The sequence below is a fragment of the Orcinus orca genome, chromosome 17, assembly GCF_937001465.1.
Source record: "Orcinus orca chromosome 17, mOrcOrc1.1, whole genome shotgun sequence".
Lineage (NCBI taxonomy): Eukaryota > Metazoa > Chordata > Mammalia > Artiodactyla > Delphinidae > Orcinus > Orcinus orca.
In genome coordinates this window covers 37,059,203-37,078,507 of record NC_064575.1, presented here as the reverse complement: position 1 = coordinate 37,078,507, position 19,305 = coordinate 37,059,203, and the positions used below count along the sequence as shown (strand labels likewise).

The following is a 19,305-nucleotide window of genomic DNA, read 5'->3' as shown; positions in this document are numbered from 1 at the left end:
AATGATTAAATTGTGTCATTTGCAACAACATAGATGGACCTGGAGGGTATTATGCTTAGTGAAATAAGTCAGACAAAGACAAATACTGTAATGATATCACTTATAAGTAGAATCTAAAAAATAAGACAAATGAATGGATACAACAAAACAGAAACAGATTCACAGATATAGAAAACAATCTAGTGGTTACCAGTGGGGAGAGGGAAGCGAGAGGGGCAAGATACAGACTGGGAATTAGGAAGTGCAGACAACTATGTATAAAATAAACGAGATACAAGGATATATTGTAGGGCATGGGGAATACAGCCAATATTTTATAATAACTTTCAATGGAGCATAATCTATAAAAATATTGAATCACCATGTTGTACACCTGAAATTAACATAATATTGTAAATCAATTATACTTTAATAAAAAATTAGAATTTTATGTACAATAAAGGATACCAAAGTCAGACTGAAAAACAGTTGATGGGTAGAAGACATATACATTATCTAAAACCCAATAAAGGACTCAACATCTGAATACAAAAACTTCTACATCTCTAAAGACACACAATACTCAATAGAAAAATGAGCGAAGTCATGATAGGCAATTCACAGAATGGAAAACATGAATAGCAAGAAAGTATATGAAGACCTAACTTTTCTAGAATCAGAGCAATGCAGAATTAAAACACCTTACTTCTTATGAATCCACACATGCCAAATTTCCAGAAGTTAAAATGCAAATTATGCTGTGGAGCAACTATGCCTGCGCACCACAACTACTGAGCCTGCGCTCTAGAGCCTGGGAGCCACAACTACTGAGCCCGCGCGCCTAGAGCCTGTGCTCCGCAACAAGACAAGCCACTGCAATGAGAAGCCTGCGCACCACAACGAAGAGTAGACCCCGCTCGCTGCAACTAGAGAGAGCCTGAGTGTAGCAACGAAGACCCAATGCAGCCAAAAATTAATTAATTAATTTTTAAAAATGCAGATTAACAGCGTGTGGTGACAAAGGATATGGCAAGAGAGAAATTCCAAGTATTGCTGGTGAGGGGAAAATGGTACAGCTATTCTGGGGAGGAATCTGTGAAATAAGGCATATATATGACTTCTACCTCAGCCATTCCACAGCTGCACTGTTACTCTGCACTGTTACTCAAAGGGACATGTGGAAAGAGTGTATTAATGCCTATGGTGGACATAAAGTGTTGAAAATAGCCTAAGTATGTATCACCAGGGTAATGGATAAGCAAAATATGGTATTAACATATGGTGGAATATTAGACAGTGGCCAGAAACAATAATTTCTATGGAGCCACACATTTTAAAACAATAATTTTGTGTAGAAAAAATAAAAGAATAGGATGTGATTTTTAGTCGATACTACTTTTGCAAAAATTAGAAAATACAAAACAATTCGGTATTTCAAATAGATACACATGTTTAAAATAACTATGAAAGGTGAGTTGGGAAATTATTTATTAAATGGCCCAAATGGTGCTATATAGGGGAAAATAAAGGAAATAAATCTGGCAGAGGAACGTCGGGGCCAAAACCAATCTTAAAAGTATTAGAAAATAGAGTGACCATACACACTGATGATAGAGTGACATGAACTGAGGCATATGGTCCCTTTTGAGTAAATGCCTTAAATACAAACTAAAAAAATAATGTCATTAGATTTACAAGCACTATAAAAATATTTAGCAGTATTGCAATAGATAGTAGAAATATATAACCTTTCAACTTAAATAAAAACAAGACTGATGAAATATCATCTTTGTTCCCACGTCATCCATGCTACGGAAGAAATAATAAATCAGCTTTTAAGATAGAATTTTTTACAATGAGAGATAAAAAACAAACAAAAAGAAACCCTAACTGTTTATCCCATGAAGGGAGAAAAAAACAATTTGAAAAGTCAGAGTAGAACTCTCTGAGGACAATATTTAACATCAATTTTTGTAAAACAATTTTAAGAAGCTGGTTTTGAATTGTTTATAGAGTTTCTAATTAGCATGCTGAGGAAATACAGGGTCCATCTTAATCCAGAAGCAAATAAAAAGTTCTGACTCTTAAAATTCTAGGCTCTAGAGTAGGTGCGTGCTGGTGTGCTGGTGTGTATGTGTGTGTGTGTGCACATTTGCTGTGTCTTTTCAATAAACTCAAGAGTACATAAGGGTGTATGTTATTACACTGTAACAATTCTTGAGCAAGTCTAACTGAAGGTCAGTAGCAAACAAGTAGATGCCGCTTGGGTGGCCCCCCAAACTCTCAGGTAACGAGCAGATCTGGCTTGGCAATCATGTTCTGCTTTTAGACATAATGCATTTTTTTTGTTCTTGTTAGCACTGAAAGACTAACTTGAATATTCTGCAACTGATGAAATGGACAACAGAGCAGTAACCTAGAGTTTACAAGTATTTGGGGCAGTAAAACTTTAGTTCTAGATTTAACTTGGATTTTAGTCCTAATTTAACTTGGATTTTCTACAACGCATTTTTTTTCCTATAAACTGGAGGTATATACCACCATAATCCTTAAAAACCTGTGACTTTGGGCTTCAGGGGTCTAAGCCTTCTCTCTAAGTGACTGAAAGGTACAACTGGATATTAGACCTGTCTAAAAATTGTCCTCATATACAAGGGTTCAGCTTGATTTTTGGATAGCTGTCATTAAAAAAAAAAAATGTGCAAAGAGCTAATGGCTTTTGCTACAAGACAAAACCATTTCTCCTGGACATGCAGTAATAGGAGGCAATGCCATGTGTTGGAAGCATGCACATATTTTATGATAGATATTAATCTGGAGGTTAACAGCTAGGTGCTCTGGTTGAAGTAGTTTATTTCAAACATACATATAATGTTAACCCACTTTGTAACAAAGCCTTCAGCATTTCATATGCAAATTTATTTTTCTTTCTAGTTTAAGCCCAAGGAAATCCCTATAAGTCTTGTCTCCAAAGAGTAAATATAAAGAATTCATAAGATTAAAGAGTTCTTATCAATTGTATAAAAAACTAGAAATGTACTAACTAGACAAAAATGTAGACGTCTAAGAGAACGTCCAACCAATAGAAAAGTAGAGGACTGCACTGAGATTGCAATCCTGAGAAAAATACATTATTTCTAAATGAAAAAGTAAAAGGAGATAGTATAAATTAAAGCCAGAAGAAAAATTTAAAATCTACAAAAATACGAGTCAATACAAAGTTAAAAACCCATGAATTTTACTATATACCCAAAGGCTTCACAAAAGATCTCATGAATATCACAAATTAAAATAAAACAAACAAAAGCCAGAAATATTGTTTTCCCCAAATTGTACTACTACCTGCTTATTGCTTCAGTGGTAAGAAGAAAAATTATCTTCAAATAGTTAAATTGTATACCTACTTATATTTTAACTCTTAGGTGGATCTTGTTATATAATATATATGATCTCTAAAGAAAACTTGTTGATTGTTTATTTTGGCATCTCTTAGGAAATTCCTATTTAATTAGATAAGTCTCCTTAGATAACTCTTAAATAAAAATAGATGCAAATACAGTATGTTTCATATCATTCATTTTAGACCTCTAGAGTTGGAAAAGCTCAACCTGGAGAAGAAACTAGTTTTATTGAGGGAAGAAACTACTTTCCAGTTTAGAAGAGGAGGGATTATCCCATTTCTGTAGAGGAAGCAATCAGGAAGATACAAAAAGAATGATCCTTGCCTAGTGCTAAGGCCAGAACTACTGTGCATATTGTACCAGATCTTGTAAAAACAGCCACTGTGCTGGCACTCACAGGCCTGGGTCATGGTGTGTTCAACAATAAAACTTTGTTCCAAAGGATGGAACTCCTTCGGGCCAAAAAGCTTTCACGTGCATTATTCCATTAACCTCACTGTTTTGTTATGGGAAATGTGTTTATTTTTTGAAATGACATTGAAATGTATCCTTAAAAGAACACTTTAGGTCTCAACAAGATTCTCTTCTCTTTCAGCCAACACATTACCTTTTAGAAATCAACAGTCTACTTCTTTCTTTAAATCATCACATTTCAAAGCTGTAGCAGCTAATAAATGTTAATGTAAGTTTTCCAAAACTGCAATCTCCCTAAATTTCTATGCTGTCTTCTTTATCCTGTCTTTTCAAGGTAAAGGTATCTTTCCAGTTTTCTTAGCATTATCAGGATTATGGATTTTGTTCATTGTTAAAGTTCGTTATTTATGGACATAAGTTAATGTAAATGCAAAAATATCTCGTATTATTCACAAGCTGGCTGACTTAAATCACTCGCTCTTAAAACAACTTTACTGCTCTCCAATCTGTTCAAATGCACGGAAATATAAATTCAGGATGATGTGGCTTTTCTGCAATGCTTTCTTTTCAGGCTGCAGTCTACATGACAGCGTTATATTTTATCCTTGCTGCTGTTGTTGTTCAATCTATAAAATCTCTCTTGAAGACCCCCAAAACAGCTTGTAATTTACTTTTACTTTTGGTGACTCACTGTTTTCAAATTGCCATCTCTGACCATATCCCCCTTCCAGGGAAATTTATGCAGACTTTTTTTTTTTTTCTTCTACATACTGATTTACGCTAACCTGAACAATTTACCACTTCTACATCCATGTAGTAGCTCAAATAAAATGAGTTCCTGTGTTAATCCCACAGTAAACCTCGGTAATTCTCACATCACAGGAGTTGTAAACGTTTGTTAACAGAAAAAGAATGTTTTTCCCAAAATAGCTACATAACTCTTAAGACTACTCAAATTCCTAAATAATCCTTTTTACAAGACTCCCGCCAACTTTATTTTGATACATTAAACATGTGAAGCCTATTTTAAAAGGTATTTAACAGTGACTTCATCCAAACAGCTTCCTAGTTGTTCTCATAATGTCTTTTCTCTAAAGTTTTCAAACTGTTTTTAAGCCAACTTGAATAGTGATGAATGTGAGCCGCTATCAAAACGCTTAAGAAGCATTCTGCCAAACAGGATGGGCAAAAATGTTCTAGATCTGCTCAATCTGACATTAGAGGTCATGCAACTTGAAAAATGAAATAACTATTTCCAACACTCATTGAGCCCTTCATTTTAAAAATAACTTCAGGGCTATTTCCACACTCTACATTTAATAATACAATTTTTTACAAAGGATGCTAGGCTCGGTGAAATCAGAAACTGATCTGCCACTTAAAGCTGGTGAGTCTATTCTTAATGGGCCTCTGGTAGATTTGGGATACTGACGATAGCAGTTTCATTTAAGAACTTCACTAGTAAAAAGAATGACATCCGAAAAGGACTGCTGGGGAAGACAGGGAAGAGAAGACCGGAGTCTCCTGAGAAGAAAAAGAGAAACGATTTAAATAAAGTCGCTAAGGAGGAAGGAGGTGGTGAGAGGCGTAGACAGAAGAGCGAGAAAGAAGATTTAACGAGGAAGTGAAATGGAGCGCAGAGGAAGGCAGAAGCTAATGGGGAAACAAATGGGAAAGGTAGTGTTTTCAAACAGGCATGCACCAGGAAGGGACGAGTTACGGCCTGGAGTAGCCCCAGTGCTTTCAGGTGAAAGAGATGCTCGCAGAGAACAGGGACAAGCAGTTTACTTCCAGGCTTTGGAGCAAACTAAAATTTCCTGCCCCGAGCCTCTCCCAGCCTCGGCCGAGCGCGGAAGCGGCGGCTGGGTTAGGGGCGTAGCCAGGAGCCAGGCCCGGCGTCCCGCTCCTCTGGGCTCCTCTGGGCTCCGCGGCCGAGGGAAAGAGGCGAGGATTAAGCGGGGAGAGGTCCCGGCCGCAGCTCGGTGGCACCCCGAAAACGGTCCGGGGCTTCGCGGCCGTTCCCCCTGCGGCGGGGCGCCCAGCGGCCTTACCTGGGGCGAGGGAGGGAGGCGAGGTCTAGGACGTCCGCTCGCGCCCGCCGCAGAACCCCTCTGCTGCACTCAGCCCAGGTTTCCAACGGAGGCGCGACCCTGGCTCAGCCGCCGCTTCCCCCTCGGGGTCTTGGCCACCGCCTCCGCCGCCTCCGGGGCTGTTTACACCGTTGGGCCCCGCACGCCGCCGCCGCCGCCGCCGCCTTCTCTCCACCCTAGCGCCGTTGCCGATTCGGCCGCCGCCACCTCCTCCGCCGCAGCCTCGTCTCTCTGGAGCATCTTCCAGCCACCGAACCCTGAGAAACAGAGACTCCAGCCGCGCCGGCAGGAAACTCCCCCGCAACTGCTAGGGGGACGAATTGGTCAGAACACCGGCGGCTTTTCTACCATTGAGCAGCAGCCGCTCCGCTCCTTCTGCCTATGCAGACTCTTAACCCATAATTGCTTTACTCTTTACCTCTATTTCTGGGTTCTTAAATTAACTCTTACATCAGTGTTCTTCATTACTCAAATTATTTTTTCTTAGGAACTTTTCTTGGAAGTAAGTTCATGCTATTTTTGACAAGAAAACATTTGACTTCTGAAAGAATTCTTACGGAAATGGGTTTATATCCCAAATGCACCACCAAAAATCTTTGTGACCTTGCATAAACGTCCCTTACCATTTCAGGTGCTATCTTTGCTTGACTCCAAAGGGAACTGATTAAAACTATGAGCATCTAGCTGTTATGCACTTTTGTCTCAGTTTGGTCAATGAAACTCTCAAAAATCCATCAGATTTTCATTATTTTTATCATTAGCCTGTTTGTGTAAAATAAGTTACCATTTGTGGAGCCAGTGTTCTCCTTTATTCCGGCATCCAATCATTGTAAATATTTCTCATGGACACATTCTTAGAAGGCCTATGAATAACCTGGCCTCTTACTGATTCTCCCTTTTGGAGTCTTACTAGCCAGACTTCCCCAATAACTTTCAGAGAGAGTTTTCCCCCTTTCCGGGTCTTCTTTTTGAATTCTATACGCCATAGAACTTTCAAAAGTCATCACACCAATACTAATATTACCACATACCCTCCAAAAAGCTCCAAGCTGTTTATGCCTATTCATTAAGTTAATACTTTATCAAAACTTGTCCAATTGAGTAGTTTTAGCACAGATATTTTACACAGTTTAGCACAGACATGCTCTGTTTAAGGCTGACAGATCCATTAGGAATTAACTTTCTGGTACATTTTCCCTCTGACGTTTTCCTCACAACTGCGTTTCCTCATAACTGAGCCATCAGTTATCTCTTGCCTATAGAAAGGCAGATAAGAGAAAAGAAAGCTAAGTGAGAAAAGATATGTAAATAGACTAGCACAATATTGGACACATAATAAGTATTCAATAAATGATAGCAAGTATTCTTACCCTTATCCTCACATTAGTTTATATGTATTAAAAACTGATTACTGGACTCAACTCTTACTTCCATTTCTCACTAGATCCTCACAGAAACCTTGGAGGAAGCGAGGTTTTATCCCCATTTTACAGGTTGGGAGACTGCAGCCTAGAGGGCTTAAGTACCTTAACTGAAGTCATATAGTCAAGAAATAAGCCTATATTTGTCACAATCACTTGCCCATGCTTTGACGTGACACCACCACCCATCATTTACCCAGCTTCACCAAGGTACTACTAATTTTTTTACTCTTATTCTCCTCTCTTTGCTTCATACTGCCATTGTCACCAACCCAGTCAAATTCACTTTTAATTTTCCAATGTTAGTGAAGGGAGTAGAAGGTGGAAATTGAGGTTAAAGGAGGAAACTTTAATGTTACTCAAGGATGACTTCATCTTAACTTCCAGCCTTCGTCTACCCATTCTCTGCTCCAGTCACATGCAGAGTATTTGCTATCTCTTCCATAAGTCTTGACTTTTCTTGTCTTTATGCCACTTTTCTTTTCTCCATTTGCAATGAATCTCCCTTTCCCTTGGTTCTTCACCATTTCTTACTCCATACTCTCCATTAAAATTCAAATCTACCTTTAAAGCCCAACTCATATACCAGTTCTGTCCTGCAGTCTCCTGGATCTGCCAGGTCAGAACTAACCACTTGCTCCTCCGTGCTCCTGCAATGGCAATGATGTTAGAAGGGCGAGTGATTTTACAGCTCGCTCACCACCTGTGGGAAATATGTCCTATTTGCCCTTCCACATCCTTTCTCCACCCAACTCTATATGGATGGCTTGCATGGCCTATCTTAGTAAGTGTCCTTGCTCTGGCTTCCGTTTGGCTCACCAATGAAGAGTACCAATAGAAGATTGTAGGGAACGAAGGAGGGGAGTGAAGTTAGGGTATTAATTCTTGCCAAATTGCTGGGAGTTGGCTGCATCCCCCAACTAACATATAGTGCTTCTCTGTGGGGCGTCACAGCATCTTTGGGGAGGACTCTCTCTCCAGCAAGGCTTCCTTTCTCTTTCATCTCCTATAAAGTAGCCACACTTTTACTGAACCCAGGGCACTACACTATCTCTTGATTCTCTACATTGGGCTCAATTTATCCTTATTGATGTACCCCTGATTTCCTGCTGAGACCGTGTCTGATGAACTTTGTAATATGCTCTTCTAAGCTGTTAATTTTACAAACCATATTATTACACTTATTAGAAGAATGTCTTCAGGATGTGTCAGTAAGCTCTGATTGATGATAATCGTAAACAGCTAGAATTTATGGAACATAAAGTATGCTTTGGTTACTCTCTTGAGTACACTGTGTGCATTATTCTAATTAATTAAAATCACTATTAGCTAAGCAAGGCACACAGATGCTAAGAGGTTCCCAGAAGTAACTTGCTCATGGTCACTCCAGTGTCTCAGTAGTGTTTAGGACTCAGATCTGTCCAAAGCCTAAACCTTAAGTTCTAGGTCTAAGCAGTGGCTCTCAAACTTGAGTATGCATCAGCATCACCAAGAGAGCTTGCTGAAACAGGTAGTGGGCCCCACCCCCAGAGTGTCCGAGTCTGTAGGTCTGGAGCAGGGCCCAAGACTTTCATTTCTAAAAATTCCTACGTGCAGCTGATGTGCTGGTCTGGATACCAGACTTTGAGAACCACTAGTCCAGGCCTTTTAGGTCCAGAATTTCAGGTGTTAGAATAATTTTCTGGTGATAAATGTCCAAAAAAAAAAAAAACAGCACTGCATTTTTCTGTTTGTAAGGAGGTAATACATTCAATCTTAAAGAGTCAATAATGGAACTAAGTATTTAAGAAAGAAGAGTTATTCTCCAGGAAGATGGGAGGAGATGGACATTCTAAGGACAGGAATGCCCTTTCAGGAAACTTGCAAAGGGAACAGAAAAATAACATAGTAAGATTCTGCTATCCAGTGTTCACAGAACATGAGTGGGATACTCTTGACTGTAAAATGGGAAGCCAACTTTTGCTCACCATGTACATACCTTATTCAGTACAAATGTTTATTAAGAATCTCCAAAAGCTAGACACTAGGCATCAGGGCTACACTGATAGAGCAGATAAAGTGCCTGGCCTCACGGAGCTTGTGCTTCAGAGGATGTACATCAGCTAGATAGACTGAATGATGGATACTATATTGGGTTCACACTTCATCTCAAGAAAAAAATATATCCATAGACATGATCCAGGAGTCAAATGGCAAAAGACCTAGCCTCAAAGTGAGTGTTAATTTCATTAAATGGTAGGTAAAAATTATTTTATATGCTGAGATAGACTCTGCTTAAAAGACACACTATTCCTCCAAACGTATTATTGAAGCCAGCTTATAAACCTGTGACTTTTTCTAGGAGAAATGTTGCCTTCTTTCCCAAGAAGGGAGCAGTAGGGGTCGGGGTGGAAATAGTTTCATCATCAGAGGCACAGTCTCACTACTACTGCTGAGCTCCAATTCGCAACCTTCTGAATGTTTTCCAGACTAAGTAATTTAGCAAAGTGATGAAGAAAAAATGGCCCATTAATCTTATGATGCGTGTTATAACTTATCTCTGGGTTTAGCATAGGAAAAATATTATTTGCATTGATTAGATATATGCTTTATGGCTGCATATATTATTCACTCTGAACATTCTAAAATTATTAGCTGGGTTGACATGATGAACTGCACAGGAGTACTTCTAGATGACATCTCAATGTCATCTGTTACTCACATCATATAGGTCTAGGAATCAATATGTATTTTACTCAATATGAGATCTTATTCCAAACACCAAAATATGCCTGTTTTTATTCGATGGTTATCATCATGAAACTACCAGCTAAACATCATTTAGAAAATTCAAAGCAAGTAAATTACTGTATTAACTGTCCAACTATGATTATGACTTTCCTCCACTTATAGCTGAACCTAATATAATGATCTGGTCAGTCTGACTAGGAGGATTTATTCATTAATTTACTCAAATGTTCTGAGGTATATTTTGAAGGACTTAAATTATGGTCTGGTTTGTAGGATCCAACAGTAAGGCTGCAGGTTTATCTCCTACAAGCTCTGGGACCTTGCCCAAGTGACTTAGCATCTCTGAGCCTCACCTTCCTAATCTGCAAAATGGAAACAATAATAGAACCCAAGTTGTAAAGCTGAAGGAAAAAAAGTAATATGGTAATGTATTTTGGCACAAAAGAGCAGTTACGCTGATGGTCATTATTTGTGAATACTGTTGCTAAGATTATTGAAAACCTGTTGTGTGTTAGGTGCTGTTCAAGGACTAGAATTTTAAGACTGTTCTTCACCTTTATCCCAGTTTTACCTGCAAAGTTCTGCCATGCACTGGAAAAACATACTGGTATTTCTAGGGAAGGGGACCACTCAGGTGACATTTTTGTTTTACCAGGTATATAAAGTATACAAAGGTTATAGTGTATCTTTTCAGTCCTTTGGACGTCTAGTTACCTTTCACTAGAATGATGCTAGTAGATCCTGATAGATACCTGAGACAAGGTCAGGTCAGTGATGTTGGTACCTTTTCTGGCTTAAGAGCATAGGGCAGGGCTTCCCTGGTGGCGCAGTGGTTGAGAGTCCGCCTGCCGATGCAGGGGACATGGGTTCGTGCCCCGGCCCGGGAAGATCCCACATGCCGCGGAGCGGCTGGGCCCCTGAGTCATGGCCGCTGGGCCTGCGTGTCGGGAGCCTGTGCTCGGCAGCGGGGGAGGCCACAGCAGTGAGAGGCCCGCGTACAGCAACAACAACAACAAAAAAGAGCATAGGGCAGAAACACAGGAAGAGAGGTCTTCCTTTTCCACTCCTGTTACTAAGAACCCTCTGGAATAATGACAATCTGAAACAGATCACTACATTGTTGCATGTTGTAGAATCAAAGCAGTGTACAAAGCAAAGAGCACTGGCCTCCATTATACTTGCATTTCACTCGAGATTCACTTTTCTAGACCGTGGAGAAAGCAGATGTTCCAACACTTTCCAGGTACTGGAATATTACAAGCTGGCAATCTCCACCACTGCATGTTTGATCACACTATTCCCTGCAAATGGAATGCTGTTCCATCAAGGTCAGATTGACCAGTGCAAATACCTGATTTTATCGTACAGTCAGAACCAAATTTAACTTACTGAAATTCTGCCCAGCTCAGGGTCTACCTTCTCTGTGAAACCTCCTGTGAGATCCCAAGTTACAAACAACTCTATCTTCTTCAGAAGACACTGTATACTATATAAATAATAATTTACATAAAAATATATGTATATGTGTGTGTATTTCTTTGTTACATTAAGTTACAGCTCCTGTGGTTTCTCTTCTTAACTAAACTGGACCCCCTTATCATCACAGTGGCCATGTACATCATTGTATCCTCCAAAAAATCCAGATAATAATATCATGGATTCAGTATATAGTTGTTTAATAGAAAACAATTAACTAACCACTGCAGAATACTAGTGTCTCTCAAGGTGTGTTCAGTGGATCATAAATCCTATGAGACAGTCCATGAAGGAAAAGATTTCAAATAAATTTGGGATCTGTTGTCCACTACATCTCCTTATCAGAGACTCATAATTCACAAGACTCGTAAAAAGCTCTGTAGCAAAGAAACTGTTGACTTAGTTTGACCCAGTATTTCTCTTACAAGAGTATCAGTTCTGGAGGTCAAGGACATTTTCCACCTCTAATACAACATCTCTACTGCCTAGTAGAGTGCCTGGCACTTAGTAGACACCTAATAAATAATTGAATAAGTTTCAACATACATTCCCCTTTTAAGCTATAGAAGAAAAACACAGTATATAGTAGATTTTGATTTACTTGGGGAGAATAATAATATGAATAGATAAATTTACACAAATCATTTTGAAGTATATATATTTGACAATACTTTTTTCCACAAATCTACACAATGGCACATTTAGTGGTGATAGTAAACGAACTACATTTGCTTCGGAAAACTTGCTAAGAAGGATGGCTACTAAAAACTACAACTTGAACTCAAAACAATTGATTTAGTTCATTGGTCCCCACTCCTTAGCAGTTTTAATATAGAAGAAAATAGACGCATATATTTCTTTTCTGCCATAATATGACATCACATAAGGAATGCTATGTTATTAGCTAGAAATAAGATTTGCTTTTGTTATTTTAGTGCATGTGATCACATAAGAATAATTCTAGATTTTTCCCCTCCTGTGACTCTCACAGCATCCCCATCTAAAATAGACTTTGGAGATTTAGATCAAATGTCATATCAATTGTCCTAGACTGCTTACTATGTGCTTTCACTATAGATTTTAATGTCAATAGAGAAAGGAGAAGGAAAAGTCAGAGGGAAATGAAACAGGTGTATGCAACACCCCTGTCTACTACCGACATTTCTCAGAATTCTGGGGGAAGTTGCATCTATAAGTGGAAAGTTTTTCACCATGGAACTCACGGTGGTTGAACTTCTCATGAAGAATTTTTTTTTCACTACTGAAGAAAACTATGTTTGATTTTACCATAACTGAAAAGTTCTCCCATTTCTACTTCTGAGGTTTGCCCTCAAGACTACTGTTTACCTAATGGAAGTGACTCCTATGCATGGAGGAAAAAGTGCACCATTTGAAGGAAAAGCTAAAGGAGTGATATATTCAGGTAGCTCCTCATTCCACCAATGAAAACGTACACATAGATTTTCCACTTTACACCTCATTTTCCCCCTTATTTTCATGATTTTGAAATGAATATGTAGGGTCTGATGAGTTTGTCAATAGCCTATAATTATTAGTGTTATTAAAATAGAATACAAATGATAAGCCATATGTAAAAATGCTGTGTGAATAAACTGCTATACCCCAAATAATACAAATGAGTGAATGGCAGTAAATGCTAAGAGAGATTAACAACATAAAGGATATTAAAAAAATGATGACCGTATTTCATATTTATGTGTCTTTTTCTCTCTCACTTTTTTTTTTATTGCGGTACGCGGGCCTCTCACTGTTGTGGCCTCTCCCGTTGCGGAGCACAGGCTCCGGACGCGCAAGCTCAGTGGCCATGACTCACGGGCCCAGCCGCTCCACGGCATGTGGGATCTTCCCGGACCGGGGCACGAACCCGCGTCCCCTGCATCGGCAGGCAGAACACTCAACCACTGCGCCACCAGGGAAGCCCTTCTCTCTCACTCTTACTCAACTCCTAAATAACTAAGAGAATATGCTCACAAATGGTAAGCATGTTTTGGATGTTCGATGTGTGTTTGTGGGAAAGAACAAAAAAAAACCTGCCTCAATTAGGTCAAATATCATACAAGAGATGAATGAGATTAGAGTTGGGATTGGGATTTGTGTTAGTTACTCAATAGCTAACCAATCACAGATATGACAGTGTAGTATAATATGCAAATATACTTTTAAACAACTTCTCTTAAGTTATCTACTGTCTGTAAAGACAATCACACTCAACTGCTCTGCACTTAACCCCAGAGCTTCTGAGTTAGAATCTCTTAGAAATAGGTACACGTTTCATTGCTTTGGCAACATTTACATGGCTCTGCATCAGGCAATACAACTGCTAAGATCACACTCTGGGAATTCAGGAAAGGCCAGTGTCCAGTTCTGGTCGTTCTACCACCCAACTGTGATCTAGGGTAAATTCCTGATAAAAAAAAAAAAGAAAAACCCTGAAGATGCTGAAACAGTATTTCCTACTTCACAGGGTCGTCATGGAGATAAAAGGTCAGTAGGATAAAGTGCCTCTCACCCAGGAAACACTGATAAATGCTACTGATGCTACCATCATCATCATCATGACCGATCACGAACATATTGCCACGTGGAAATTCAACATTCCCTGGGCCATTCACAACTTTCCTTTAAAGGACTCATATTCTATGTGGGGTCTTAACACCTTCAAATAACAGAAAATACAAGTCTTTACGCCTTTTTTTCTGTAGCTAATTTTGGCATCTTTCACCTCTGTCCACTTAAGTGTTGGTTTAGCACATTCTTGTCACACAAAGAAGCTACTTCCCAAAGAGAGGAACAATGTGTCAAGTGACAAAGACATTGAGTGAAGTCTTTCACATCCTAGATTGCCCACGGTACAGCTCAGCTGGTCTCTGGGTTGGAAGGCCTGGGTCTACTTTGCTCGTCTTTTACAGGGGAAGGGACATGGTCCTTAGCATGTGGTCTGTGAAACAGAGGCAGCTGCGGGTAGAATTATAACACAAGCAGAACTGGCTTCAATTCTTCCTTCTTAGGTCTTTTTCTTCTTGTTCAGCTGTTCAAGGAACTTGCCTGCCCTCTGTCCCTGCCAGGACGATGTTACGTCTGCCTGGATAAGTAGGTCACCATTGTATATCAGGAAAGGTCTTATTTGTAATCATCAGGAACCAGATACGGCTAATTTGAGCAGAAAGGAAACTTTTGGAAGTTTATGGTTAGGCCTCAGTAACTAGAAGCAGACGAAACAACCGAAAGCCAAGGCTATGCTATTGCAATTATAGGATCAGGCCAAAGTGATGTTATAAGTCCTAGCTGGCCTTGCTACCAAGCAGGAACAGGAAACAGGAGGTTGACCCAGCACTGCTGGCCTTGCTTCTTTACATCATTTATTTGTAATTCAAAATCCAAGAGAGGGGTGCAGTTGGCCAACCCGAGGTCGCCCGACTGTTTTCCATCTGTAAGGGAGACTGAGCATGTGAGTAAACAGTGTATCTGACATGTTCAGCTTGTATAACGAGAGGAAGGCTCTGTTTCTCACCAAGACCCACAAAGTGGAAAACGCCCCAGAGAAAGGAATTTCAGATCAGATGCTTGGAAAGTTAAAAACAACAACAAACAAATGCAGATGTGGAATTAAAGATATGGAGTCATTAAGAACCTATATGTGGAGTGATTCAGACCTGAGTTCACATCTGGAGCAAGCTACTCAATCTTGCTGAGCTTCAATTTTCTTTAAAGGAAACAACGTGGAAGATGATATCTACATGTAACTTGTGGTACACATGAAGGAGGGTAGTACAGTATATGATGCCTGGCACATCCTATGCATTTTGTAAAACTACTAGTAGTACTATTATTATTGTTACTTATTATACAATTTATTGTAGAAATTAACAGGGAGAGTATTAATAAATGTTAATACAGTGCTAAGTGTCACATTTATGATCTCAACTAATTATTTGTTGATTCAACAAACATTCCACATATCAGAAAATAACCTGTTAGTGTATATATATATATATATATATATATATATATATATATTTTACAGAAGAAAAGAAACCCTGAGGCTTAGAAAGTGTAAACAATGTACCAAAAGTCACTCATTTAAGAGGTAATGGAATATTATTCAGCCTTAAAAAAATGAAGGAGATCCTTTCATTTTGTGACAATATAGATGAAACAGGAGTGCATTATGCTGATGAAATAAGCCAGACAGGATAAATGCGAATGATATCATTTATATATGGAATCTAAAAAGAAAAAAAGCCACACTCATGGAAATAGAGTAGAAGACTGGTTGCAAGGGGCTGGGGTGTGGGTGGGGAAAAGAGGGGAAGACTGGTAAAAGGGTACAAACTTTCAGCTGCAGGATGAATAAGGTCTGAGGATCTACTGTATAACATATTTACTACATCAATAATACTGTATTGTATAACTAACATTTTCTGAGAGAATAGAACTTAAGTGTTCTCACCAAAAAAAGAAAAAAAGGAAAAAGGTGTCATGAGCTGTTAGATGTATTAATTAACGTGATGGGAAGGATCCTTTTACAACGCATATGTATATCAAATCATCATGATATACTCTTTGACTATCTTACAATTTTGTCAATTATACCTCAATAAAACAGAAAAAAAAAAGAGGTAATAAAGATGAGACTCCAATCCAGGATTATCCAGCTCAAAAAACTACACTGTTAATCATTACAATATAGTATCCATCCATATGTTGTAACTGTAAAATGCTTAACACAAAGGAAACGTGAAATAAATGGTACTTATTCTAACTCTAATGCTTACTAGATATTAGTTATGTGGTATGCTTTACTTCTAACTACAAGGGTATAAGGTGCAAATTCTTGCTACAGAACATAAAAGCCCCTGTGGTACCCTGTATGATAAACACAGTACCTGTAAATCTCTCATCTCTCAACCCAGAGTCTCCTCAAGTTGGAGGTCTTTACCCCATTTATAATGTGTGAATAATGCCTTTCCCACATTTGCACTGGGCATGAAAATTCATACTTCCAGGTGTATACTGAACCTCCACTTAGCTCCTCGTCACCTTGGAATCACCAGACCAAAGATCATTTATTCCATTAATATAAATGATATAGGGATAGAAGTACAGAATATACAGAGAGTGTTGGAGGAATCCAAACAACAAGTCCTCCACTCTCAAAACAAATTTTAGAGTTCCAAAAGTAAAGAGCAATGTTTGGAAATAAAACTAAAAATGAAACTAACATCTACAATTAGCCAAGTATTTATTATGGGCCAGGCTACTTACTAGGCACTTGATAAACATTACAGCTCATCTTCCTGCAGTCCTTCAAAGCATATAATATTGTTTCTATTTCATAGAGAAGAAAGTTGTATCTAAGCAGGTTAGTGATTAGCCCAAGACCACAGGGCTAGGCTGTAAGAAAAGAAGGCCAAAATGGTGATGGATGTTATAACTAGAAGATTATGGCTAATGAAATAAAAATATTCAAAACGGTCCTAATGTATTATTAGGATTTCTTTAGAATAACTTGGGTGCCTTAGTGAATACAGTAGTGGTAGGCACTACAGTCTCTTTAATTTGCTAATCATACAAATCTACTTTAATATTCTTGGTGACAAGGAGCTAACTACTGATAAGACAGCTTCTTCAGTTTGGGGGCTACTCCAGGGTGAAATGCCGGAACGTCTTACTGCCTGCAATGTTACCTAGTTCTACCAGGGGGAATAAAGCAGAACAAGTAGCCACTGTTCTTGACAAATGGATACAGTTTCAGTTTTTCAAACTATGAGTGTCAGATTCATTCATTGTATCAGATAGATCTGTCAAATGGCTTTGCCCATTTACTAATGGATGGCACACTGCAGACACACGTTGGGTCAAAGGACTCAATGTCACCTCATTGATACTGTCATCAATATAATTTGTATTGGCATTTTGTCTCACCCTGACTTTAAGGACTCTGTGAGGAGATCCAGGTCTCCAGACCATGGACTGATCACCTCTGCTTGACACAGTATTCTCTGCTCATTTCCAGAGGGGACCAAGGATGAGCTCTTGTACTTCTGAGTCTATTCACCCTACCTGGCAACACATACTAGCTGGGCTGATTGGATCAAGCAGGAACCCCGGAGTTTAAATTTCCAGCTGCATTGGAGGAAACAGAGGCTATGCCCCAATCCCATAACCCCTCACTTCTTACTGCTAGCCTATCCTAGGCTGTTCTTGCTGATAGGAGTACTTCATGCTAAAAATTAATTTTGCTTACCTGATGGCAGTCACACAACCTCAAATGCCATTTTTATAAACAAGGCAACCACCAATGGAGTGTGGTTTAGGGTTTTTTCTTCTGTAGACCCTGCCTACCCTATAAAATCTCCCATTACTGCATCATGGAGACTATAATCCCTTTCCGAGGGAATAGATTGTTTCCAACCATAAGATGAAATAAGAACCTACATTTCCATACTGCCCAAAAGGAAATAAATTGATTACAAAATGCAGGAGAATGACTGATTTTCCACATTTGTTGTGTTCATTAAAGGGTTTTTGAATAGACTTGACAATATTAAAGAAGTTCAACACACACAAAATAAAAATAAATGAAGAGAAAAAAATTGCATTTACAACAAACAAAATAAACACATTGATATATAAAAGGTTGTTATACATCGATGAAAAATGGATGTCATAAAGTCACAAAGTAAAAAGTATTAACAGCCAATAAAGATATGAAAATAGGTTCAACCTTGCTATTATTAAGCAAAGAAATACAAATAAAATAATTCAGGTGTCATATTTTACTGACTAGAATGACAAAGTTTTAAAAAACTTGATAATACTGGTATTGATATTGATAATACTGGTACTGATGAGTGTGTGTAAGAAACCACATTGGATGTTAAATTCTTGGTAGAAATAAAAAGCACGGTAACCTTTCTGGAAGACAATATGTCAGTATGTACCAGAACTGACAACCAGCCATTCAAGTTCTAGAAGTCCATTCTAAGGAAATAAACAAATGCTCAAAGACATATGAACAAGGATGCTTGTCTCATTGTTTAGCAAAGCAAAACAGGAATAATCTAAATGTTGAACAGTAGGGACTGGTTAAATAAATAATAGAATGCTGTTCAACCATTAAAAATGATGCTGCAGATTTTTATTAGGTGATGAGTAATCATACTTATATTACTAAATAAAAATGTTATAGAACTGTTTTGTAGTTTGATATAATAATTAAAGGTATTTTATACTTGCATTGTATTTATATGCACCCCGTCACAAAAAAGTTTCAAAAGATACCCTCAAAAATGTTACAGAGATGATTTATCAGAAATGGGATTTTGAGTTATTTTTCCTTTTTTCTTTAAATCCTTTCAATTTTGGAGTTTCTGCAATGAGCCTGTATTATTTTTACAATTAAAAATATTTAAATTTACAACAAAAGGATCTAAATTCCTCCAGTTTTCCATTTATTTTCCACCCTGGCTCAGGGTATTTGTGTAAAAAAAAAAAAAATCAGCTTATTTTCTCTTTTGTATCAATCTAAATTTACTTTTCATAAGTTAACATTTTACTCTGGCAAAAGTTTCACACAGGAAAATTGTTAAGGTCTGAGTATTCTATTACCTTTAAAAGCACTGGAAACTTTGAAATTATTTCTTTCAGAATTTTCATATAATACTGAAAGGCGGGGGGGAGGTAGCAAAATGAAGGGAAATAGATAGTAGTAGTCAACTTCAATTAAGAAAAAGCAACAAGAGGCAGTTTGTACTCTTGATATGGCAGAAG

General features: G+C 38.4%; 1 protein-coding gene across 1 annotated transcript in view; it reads right to left on the bottom strand.

Annotated features, from left to right (window-relative positions):
• Nucleotides 1–19,305, bottom strand: part of LOC125961829 (AT-rich interactive domain-containing protein 1A-like) — a 124,950-nt gene that overhangs the window by 89,637 nt on the left and 16,008 nt on the right. The window contains exon 4 of the mRNA XM_049700861.1: nt 5,846–6,191. Coding sequence (XP_049556818.1) covers nt 5,871–6,191 — 321 coding nt within the window. The 3' untranslated portion in view covers nt 5,846–5,870. The remainder of the gene's footprint in view (nt 1–5,845; nt 6,192–19,305) is intronic.